The sequence below is a fragment of the Asparagus officinalis genome, unplaced genomic scaffold, assembly GCF_001876935.1.
Source record: "Asparagus officinalis unplaced genomic scaffold, Aspof.V1 AsparagusV1_Un1089, whole genome shotgun sequence".
In the NCBI taxonomy this organism is placed as follows: Eukaryota; Viridiplantae; Streptophyta; class Magnoliopsida; order Asparagales; family Asparagaceae; genus Asparagus; species Asparagus officinalis.
The window spans coordinates 7,498-17,814 of NW_017973348.1; the positions used below are offsets into that span (position 1 = coordinate 7,498).

At 44.6% G+C, this 10,317-nt stretch overlaps 1 protein-coding gene across 1 annotated transcript; it reads right to left on the reverse strand.

The window, feature by feature from the left end:
* Positions 1-429: 429 nt before the first annotated feature.
* LOC109828346 lies at positions 430-5,783 on the reverse strand. Its single transcript, XM_020395367.1, has 7 exons — positions 5,687-5,783; positions 4,808-4,917; positions 2,289-4,505; positions 2,008-2,202; positions 1,554-1,928; positions 1,319-1,474; positions 430-1,242 (listed from the first exon to the last, which is right to left on the reverse strand). The coding sequence occupies exons 2-7, from the start codon at positions 4,908-4,910 to the stop codon at positions 494-496; spliced, it is 3,795 nt and encodes a 1,264-aa protein (XP_020250956.1). The 5' UTR covers positions 4,911-4,917; positions 5,687-5,783; the 3' UTR covers positions 430-493.
* Between the last annotated feature and the right edge of the window lie 4,534 nt (positions 5,784-10,317).

Genomic DNA, 10,317 nt, shown 5'->3' on the forward strand with positions numbered 1-10,317 from the left:
AAGGGCAAAGTCTACGTATTCGAAGTCGTAGCAGCAAGTCTAAGGGAGTTCATTCCTTTAGCACAACGTTACATACGGAACGGATTTCGATAATCCGCATGCTAGCCCGATTCAAACGGTGATCGGTAAAGGCACATCAAACCCGTTGAAGGCTGGGGGTTTGCCAAAAACCCCAAAGTCAACGCCTAACACGCGTTGCCGGGTAGTCTATTCCCGTGAGAAAGACGAAGCCTATGTATTCAAGATCATAGCACAAAGCCTCAGAGAGTTTACTCTCTCAGCACAACGTTACATGCGGAACGGATTTCGACAATCCGCATGCTAGCCCGATTCAAACGGTAATCGGTAAAGGCACCTCAAACCCGTTGATGGCTGGGGGTTTGCCAAAAATCCCATAAATCTGTCATTCGGAAGAGATACAGAGAAAACACAAAAGAAGCAAATGCGGATTTTCTATTAATAAATCAAGTCAAAAGCATACAACAAAAGCTCGTTAGTCCGAAGGCAACCGACGGCTAAGAATATGAGACTCTAAACCAGAGAGCCTGTCCATATAGTCCTGCTCGAACTCCGCCTGCAGGCTAGCTCGGACAGAATCTTCGGAACTGTTGAGAACCTCTGCGGCTTCGTGTCGTAGCTTCATCAACCCCTCCTGCACTGATCCCAGCCTGTCGAGTGTCCATTCACGAGAACGCTCCAACCCAACCAGTTCCTCAGAAATGGTAGCGGCAGATTCTTCGGCGCGTTCCAAGGCCTCCTTCAGTCTAGCTATCTCTGCACGAGTGGAATCTAAGGAGCTCACTAACTCAGCTCTGCTGGTGTCTTTCCTCGCCAGAGAGGCCATCAGCTGCTCGACAGTGCGCTCACGTGATCGAAGCTCGCTGCCAACGGAAGATCGCAGTTCATGCCACTGCGTCAACCTATCCTCCACCTGAGAAGATGCAAAAGAGGGAGCTCCACCAGCCTTCAACTCCCTCAGCTCTCGAATCTCTGACTCCAGGGCAGCGAAATCAGCTGTAAAGGAATCGGCCAAATCCGGATATCCCTCTTCCCTCATCATCATCATGTGACGGGAGAAGGAACGCCTGAACTGATCAAAAGAAGACCCTCTGTGCAGAAGCTTATCAATCACGCCGTTATAAAAGGCAGTAAAGAAGCCGAGGTCAGTGCGGAAGACATCCCCATCTGGATTGGTATCGGCCAAGAGAGCATGGACCTGCTCATATAGAGACGGTCGAGAACCTGCAAGCAGCAGTATGGGAGGTCAAGAAACTATTAAATACAATCGAAAAGACCCTAAGGGAAATTCGAGGTATACCTATACCGGCGGAAATCCCCTCGGGTTGGGGTTCGACAGGCTCCGAAGTAACGACAGGAATGCTCATGGAAGGTATATCAACCCTCGTGGGCAAGTCAGTCGTATTAGGCGAAGGCGGGAAAACACCCGAAGCTATAGCAGAATCAGGTACAGCGCCTGGTCATATAGTTGCACTTCTTTATTAGTCAAAATGGAGACTGAGACAAGCAAAGAAGAGAGGAAATTGGATATATACCTGTGGATGAATCACTCTCAAAGAGTGGTCTCACAGTCCCGGTGGGAGCTTGTTCAGCTAACATATCGGCTAACAGTCCAGAGTCAGGTCTCGGGAAGACCGGTGCAGGAACATATCCCTGCTCTTCGAAATCTGCAATAGGGGAGGCCCCATCCCCGTCTGGCCCTTCTGTCGCAACACCTGCAGCACCGGATGTAGGTATATCTGAAAATGAACCGGTGGGATCAACACCATCTGCCTGCCCAAGATCGATGTTCAGATCAATGCCCAGGGAGCCATCACGAAGGGCGTCGCACACCTGCTGCATGAAGCAGTCCATGTTGTCAGCCCCAGAGAATACCGGACCTGGTGGAAGCTCGCCCTCCTCGAAGAACCCTGAATTATGAAACAGGATCAGGGATCCCGGAAGGTAAATCATCTTAAAGCAATAAAAGTGGGTACAACAAAATGTTACCTTCCTCCCCGTCGGCAAAGCCTCCTGAATCTACCCCATGGGAGCGCTGATCAACATGAGGTTTATGGGCAATCTTTTTCCTTTTCGAAGGATCACCCCTCATAGAACCAACGGGGCGGTCATGCGAAGTTTGGCCACCAAACTTGGATTTCGCACGACGGGAAGCGAGCGACCCATGGTCGTCGGCTACCCCACCTGAAACAACAAGAATCATCTCATGAACCAGATCTTTCGCCAATACCAATTGAAGTCGAGAAAGAGGATCAAAGAGCATGACAAACCTGTATCAAGTTCTGCTTGGTCGGTATCTATATCTGCATACTCCCCTTCGGGAATTCCGGTGGACTTCTTCCTCTGTCTCTGAGCAGGCTCAGCCCTGCGAGCAGCCATCATAGCAGATTGAACCAAGTGATCGGATTCTAGTTCCGAAAGACTCCTCACACTTATGGATTCATCGGCAGAGAGGAACCATTTACAGCTGAGGAAGGTAATCATCGGCTTGCGTTTATAGGAGGGAAGAGCAAACTGAGCCCCGGTGCAGCCAACCATGGTCCATAACCACGCCCGTACGCCGTCAACGAGTCCTCCCTCAACACGCAAACTACGACTCGGATTCCCAACGTATAGTTGGTCATAGCCAAACTGACGTGCGAAACGGCAGGGAAGGTAAGGCTCTATGTGGCAGCGGTCCTTCACCCGGAGAACAAGATACCCGACTCGGATGTTCACCAACCAGCGGAAACAACCGACGTCGAGAGCAGTCCGGTTAGTTCGGGGTTTCTCCATATCAGTCAACTCCTCGCCATAACGTCCCGAAAAGCGAGGGAAGCATTTGAAGAACTCCCAGTTCCTGCGAACTCGAAGTTCTTTTTGTACATCTTCAAATTTCTTCCCAACCCATCTACTCTCCTCCAACAGCTGTAGGAAAGGAACGGGAACATCAACGGCGCTGGGCGCCGACATCAAGTCCGGACGGTGAAGAACGAACCACGCCATCAAATAAGCGTAGGGCAGCTCAACCTTCGGGCAGGTAAGCTCAGTCGAGGGTTTAGAACCCACTTGGGTAAGAACACGAACTACACCCCTAAGCCCGCAATGGATGCTGGCAACCATCGCTGGAAGCAGAGAAAGCTCCCTCCCATAAGCTAGCTGGACCGCAGGGAAGAGCACCTCGAGGGGTAGAGCGTCTGAAGACTGATATGGAACAACACACTTCTTCAGCCAAAGAGCAAGGTAGCCAGCTAACAGAGACCGAGGATCGATAGACTTCTGGGCATGATAGAGGAACGATCGAAACTTAGTCCCGGCCGGAAAAGCCCCCTCGGCACTAGCAATGGTATAAGAATGAGTTTCATTCTTCTCCATCAGCTCATTAATAGCGGCAGGGGTCAAAACGCCTAACTCATGTATGGACTCCTCGGAATCATCCTCCAAGTTAGGAAACAGGTAAACAGCAAACTGCTTCAAGCTGATCTTCCTCTTCGTCTTCGCTGGAGGAGAACTCTGGAGCAAACAGGTGTGATAATGACAGGTGAGGTCCCAGAGAGTGTCATACACATCGGGAGTATCCTTCTTCAAACACTCCAACTGTTGGTTAGAAGGGAAGTATTCCTGATACGGGCAATCTCCCATCGAAAGCCCGGAAACCTGGTGCATCTCATGAAGAGCCAACCCTAGCTCTCCGCCACTGGTCAAGAAGGTATTACTATCAGGCATATATGTCTCGAGCAATGCCAAGAAGTGACGGCAGCTAACGGGAAGTCCATACATAGTAGCCCGTATGGGCGTATATAATCCACTACCCTTCAAGTCTCTCTCCCAGCGTCCCAGAACATAACTGGTCAAACGGGTCCACCATCCCTTAGCCAGTGAGGAAGCCCAACCATAACATCGGTAATCCAGTCGAGGTAATTGTCTTCCCAGATGAGCTAAACGATTCCTCACGGTGAGAGCGGCCGCCGATACCTCGCCTGGAGGTGCAGTGTCAAGACCCATGATCCCGGGTCGAAGGCCACAAATGGATTGATACCCCAGAGAACCGGGACTCTTGTGATGAGAAATGTATCCGCACTGAACGTGTGTAACAGCATTGGTAAGAGGCCAGGACATCTGTCGCCCCACAGCCTGTTTCTCCAAGTCAGTAAAAGAGCACTGGCGAGGAATAGAGGGGATATATAAAAGAGCTCCCTCGTCAAGGGTAAGCCAGTGCTCCTCAGCAAGAGTCAGCGCGGCAGGATCTTCGGTGCGATCCCCGAATAGAAAACCCGGCTTCTTTAAAGCTTCAGTAGAAGTGGCGTCTGCGGTGAGAGGAGCATCGGTGATAAGTTGGCGTAAACAGTGACGCCCTCCATCCTTTATCAAGCGACAGAACTCGTCTGAGCGATCTCTGTCGAACTGCGGAAGGGGATCGATGATCTGCCTGGCAGAAGCCGAAGAAAACACTTCCCTACTACAACCGGTAGGGGCATGATGAGGGAGACTACCCCCGGGAAACTCAACTGCAACAAAGCAAAGATGGAGTCAGAAAATCCATGTCATAAACGCAAGACGAGATTATTCGATTTCGAGTGCCCTACACCGGGAGAACGGTATGCGTCATCACGTAGACACCGTGATAACATATACCGACCTATAAGGTGTAAGGCAACACGAGATCGCCCCAATATAACCGAGGACTTGAATTGGCTAAGCAAAGCAAGTCCGAAACCTTAACCCCCGCGGGAGGGGTATCGGTTCTTCCGTCATGACCCGCGAGAGGTCAATCCGGGATAAAAGAAAAAAATATATATAAGATTCTTACCCCCAAAGCAAGAGGTCACTGGAGATGATGTCGTAGGAGCCTCCTCCACGCCATGCTGCGAGCAAGGGTGACTCCCGGAAAGACGAGACCGACGGGGAGACATCGTGAATCTGCAATGAAGAGCAGTACATCAGGTACGATATATATACACGAAATATCGGAAGAAGGGAAATTAAGCACTTGGACTCGAAATCCTAATAACAAATAGGATTTTGTAGTTAAAGTCTAATTAAGCCTACGAATTTCGTGCACGCGAAACGATAATCGTCATTTCGCGGAAAATTTTGGTGAAATACCCAAAATACCCCTCGTGCTCAAGGCCAAATTCAGGTCAAGGACACGTATGACTCGGGTTATGGTCATCATACTTGATCATCGAACATCCCGGTACCCTATAATTTTGATCAAATTTTGCAAATAAGCCCTTTTGCAGAATTTGGTCAATTTTACATAAAAGTCCCTCCATGAACTTTTGGTTTTGCATCCATATGCTTTTACCAAAAATTCGATCAAGGGTCGGGGGTTTAAACTTCTTGGATTTCAGCCCCAAATTCGTGGCTCTTTTGACAATAAGCCCCTCCAAATATTTAGGGACTGTTTTGCAAATAAACCCCTCAAACAGTTCTTTAACCCTCTTACACAAAGCACCCCCATTTCTTGAAGAAACAAACACGAACCCAAGCCTCCCAAATTTCAGTTCATGTTTGCATAAGAGCCCCCAAAATTTCAGACCCACGAATTTTGCAAATAAACCCCTATAGTTTCGGTTTTTGCAATAAAACCCCCCAAATGCTTATTTCATCCATAAACCCTTATCTATTACAAGCATAAAGACATGATCTTTGCAAGAAAATAAGGGGTTTGTGAAGAAAAACTTACCAAGTCAAAGGAGTTTTCCTTCGGGCTCGGAAATGGAGGCCAAGACCCTCGTTTGAAAGAGGAGAAGATTCCGGCAAATGGGTACCCGTCAAAATCCCGAATCTTTTAAGGGATTGAAGGGTTCTCAAGAGCAAATCAATGGAGGAAAGAGGGGGAGGAAGAAGAAAGAAAACCGAAAATGGGGGGAAAGAATTCGGTTTTGGGGGTGGGGTTCTCTCTTGAAATTCAAAATAAAGGAGGGGGGGACCATGCACAAGAGGCCAAAAAAAGGAACAAGACAAAACTAGGGGAGAAACACCCCTAGGGGTGTCTCGGCATTGCCGAGACACCCCCAAGGGTGTCTCGGCATTGCCGAGCAAGAGTATAAACTGTTCCTCAATACTCCAAAGAGTACAAGAGTATAAACTGTTCCTCAATACTCCAAAGAGTACAAGAGTATAAACTGTTCCTCAATACTCCAAAGAGTACAAGAGTATAAACTGTTCCTCAATACTCCAAAGAGTACAAGAGTATAAACTGTTCCTCAATACTCCAAAGAGTACAAGAGTATAAACTGTTCCTCAATACTCCAAAGAGTACAAGAGTATAAACTGTTCCTCAATACTCCAAAGAGTACAAGAGTATAAACTGTTCCTCAATACTCCAAAGAGTACAAGAGTATAAACTGTTCCTCAATACTCCAAAGAGTACAAGAGTATAAACTGTTCCTCAATACTCCAAAGAGTACAAGAGTATAAACTGTTCCTCAATACTCCAAAGAGTACAAGAGTATAAACTGTTCCTCAATACTCCAAAGAGTACAAGAGTATAAACTGTTCCTCAATACTCCAAAGAGTACAAGAGTATAAACTGTTCCTCAATACTCCAAAGAGTACAAGAGTATAAACTGTTCCTCAATACTCCAAAGAGTACAAGAGTATAAACTGTTCCTCAATACTCCAAAGAGTACAAGAGTATAAACTGTTCCTCAATACTCCAAAGAGTACAAGAGTATAAACTGTTCCTCAATACTCCAAAGAGTACAAGAGTATAAACTGTTCCTCAATACTCCAAAGAGTACAAGAGTATAAACTGTTCCTCAATACTCCAAAGAGTACAAGAGTATAAACTGTTCCTCAATACTCCAAAGAGTACAAGAGTATAAACTGTTCCTCAATACTCCAAAGAGTACAAGAGTATAAACTGTTCCTCAATACTCCAAAGAGTACAAGAGTATAAACTGTTCCTCAATACTCCAAAGAGTACAAGAGTATAAACTGTTCCTCAATACTCCAAAGAGTACAAGAGTATAAACTGTTCCTCAATACTCCAAAGAGTACAAGAGTATAAACTGTTCCTCAATACTCCAAAGAGTACAAGAGTATAAACTGTTCCTCAATACTCCAAAGAGTACAAGAGTATAAACTGTTCCTCAATACTCCAAAGAGTACAAGAGTATAAACTGTTCCTCAATACTCCAAAGAGTACAAGAGTATAAACTGTTCCTCAATACTCCAAAGAGTACAAGAGTATAAACTGTTCCTCAATACTCCAAAGAGTACAAGAGTATAAACTGTTCCTCAATACTCCAAAGAGTACAAGAGTATAAACTGTTCCTCAATACTCCAAAGAGTACAAGAGTATAAACTGTTCCTCAATACTCCAAAGAGTACAAGAGTATAAACTGTTCCTCAATACTCCAAAGAGTACAAGAGTATAAACTGTTCCTCAATACTCCAAAGAGTACAAGAGTATAAACTGTTCCTCAATACTCCAAAGAGTACAAGAGTATAAACTGTTCCTCAATACTCCAAAGAGTACAAGAGTATAAACTGTTCCTCAATACTCCAAAGAGTACAAGAGTATAAACTGTTCCTCAATACTCCAAAGAGTACAAGAGTATAAACTGTTCCTCAATACTCCAAAGAGTACAAGAGTATAAACTGTTCCTCAATACTCCAAAGAGTACAAGAGTATAAACTGTTCCTCAATACTCCAAAGAGTACAAGAGTATAAACTGTTCCTCAATACTCCAAAGAGTACAAGAGTATAAACTGTTCCTCAATACTCCAAAGAGTACAAGAGTATAAACTGTTCCTCAATACTCCAAAGAGTACAAGAGTATAAACTGTTCCTCAATACTCCAAAGAGTACAAGAGTATAAACTGTTCCTCAATACTCCAAAGAGTACAAGAGTATAAACTGTTCCTCAATACTCCAAAGAGTACAAGAGTATAAACTGTTCCTCAATACTCCAAAGAGTACAAGAGTATAAACTGTTCCTCAATACTCCAAAGAGTACAAGAGTATAAACTGTTCCTCAATACTCCAAAGAGTACAAGAGTATAAACTGTTCCTCAATACTCCAAAGAGTACAAGAGTATAAACTGTTCCTCAATACTCCAAAGAGTACAAGAGTATAAACTGTTCCTCAATACTCCAAAGAGTACAAGAGTATAAACTGTTCCTCAATACTCCAAAGAGTACAAGAGTATAAACTGTTCCTCAATACTCCAAAGAGTACAAGAGTATAAACTGTTCCTCAATACTCCAAAGAGTACAAGAGTATAAACTGTTCCTCAATACTCCAAAGAGTACAAGAGTATAAACTGTTCCTCAATACTCCAAAGAGTACAAGAGTATAAACTGTTCCTCAATACTCCAAAGAGTACAAGAGTATAAACTGTTCCTCAATACTCCAAAGAGTACAAGAGTATAAACTGTTCCTCAATACTCCAAAGAGTACAAGAGTATAAACTGTTCCTCAATACTCCAAAGAGTACAAGAGTATAAACTGTTCCTCAATACTCCAAAGAGTACAAGAGTATAAACTGTTCCTCAATACTCCAAAGAGTACAAGAGTATAAACTGTTCCTCAATACTCCAAAGAGTACAAGAGTATAAACTGTTCCTCAATACTCCAAAGAGTACAAGAGTATAAACTGTTCCTCAATACTCCAAAGAGTACAAGAGTATAAACTGTTCCTCAATACTCCAAAGAGTACAAGAGTATAAACTGTTCCTCAATACTCCAAAGAGTACAAGAGTATAAACTGTTCCTCAATACTCCAAAGAGTACAAGAGTATAAACTGTTCCTCAATACTCCAAAGAGTACAAGAGTATAAACTGTTCCTCAATACTCCAAAGAGTACAAGAGTATAAACTGTTCCTCAATACTCCAAAGAGTACAAGAGTATAAACTGTTTCTCGATACTCCGATAAGTATAAGAGTATAAACTGCTTCTCACTCCAAAGAGTATACGAGTATAAACTGTTTCTCATTCCTCCTACCGGTATATGAGGTTAAACTGCTCCCTGATACTCCAATAGGTATATGAGTCTAAACTATTTCCTACCATTGACGGGAAGTTCCTGGAGGATATTACGCTAATATTCTTAAGGATAACCCGGTCGGACAACCAAGTCAAACCCAGTTCCAAGAGAGAAACTGGGGGTGGATTATCCAATGCATCGGGAAGTTCCCGAAAGAATACCACATGGGTATTCTTAGGGATAACCCAATCATTGTGGAATTGGTGAATAAGAAATTCACGTTCGAACTCTGAAGGTCAGAATGTCTCTTCTTATTCTCTAACTCTTATGAGTTATTTTTGTGAGAAGAGATCCAATCTTCTGGTAGGTTAATCTTTCCTCACCAAACCATCCGCTGATCAAATCAAACGACAGTGGACCCACCAACATTCCCATCTGCCAGTCATTGGCGTTTCTCAGACTCAACGTGCTAGGTCCTAAACGCCTAACATTAAAGTCTCCCTTTGAGTGGTAATATGGGTTGGCACTTTCTTTGCTACCCGTATTCCACTCTCTTTGCGTTCTGGTCAAACCTATAAAAGTTAGGGCCAAAGCCAAAATCCCCTCTCGATTCCTCCAATGAACGAGAGGTCCACCTTCAAATCGAGCGATCAAACCTTCCGACAGTTAGGTCGTCTCAAACTCCTGCTTGGTCAAACATTCATACAGTTAGGGCCACAGCCAAAATCTCCTCTCGATTCCCCCAATGAACGAGAGGTCCACTTCCAAATCGGGTAATCAAACCTTCCGACAGTTAGGGTTATCCGAATTGTTACGATTCTCGGAGTGGAGATCCCACTCTTAGTTTCATCCTTCCGGATTCTGGGGGTGGAGATCCCACCTCGAGTTTCCTTTCCAGCTGTAGATAGAATATAAAATTCTTCCTCTTCAGCACCGGGAGATAGAATATAAAATTCTTCCTCTCCTCGGACCTTTCCGATGCTCGGAGTGGAGAACCCACTCCCAGTTCATCATTCCGGATTCTGGGGGTGGGGGATCCCACCTCAAGTTCCCTTTCCAGCTGTAGATAGAATATAAAATTCTTCCTCTTCAGCACCGGGAGATAGAATATAAAATTCTTCCTCTCCCGTTTCTCAATCTGTCTTTGCTTTTAGAAAAGACACGATTGTCAAATCCGGGCACTCGATGCACGGGGAATTTTATCCCGAAGCCTGAGTAGGGATAAGTCAACGCCTAACACGCGTTGCCGGGTAGTCTATTCCCGTGAGAAAGACGAAGTCTATGTATTCAAAATCATAGCATTAAGTCTAAGAGAAGCAATTCTCTTAGCACAACGTTACATGTGAAACGGGTTTTAATAATTCACATGCTAGCCCGA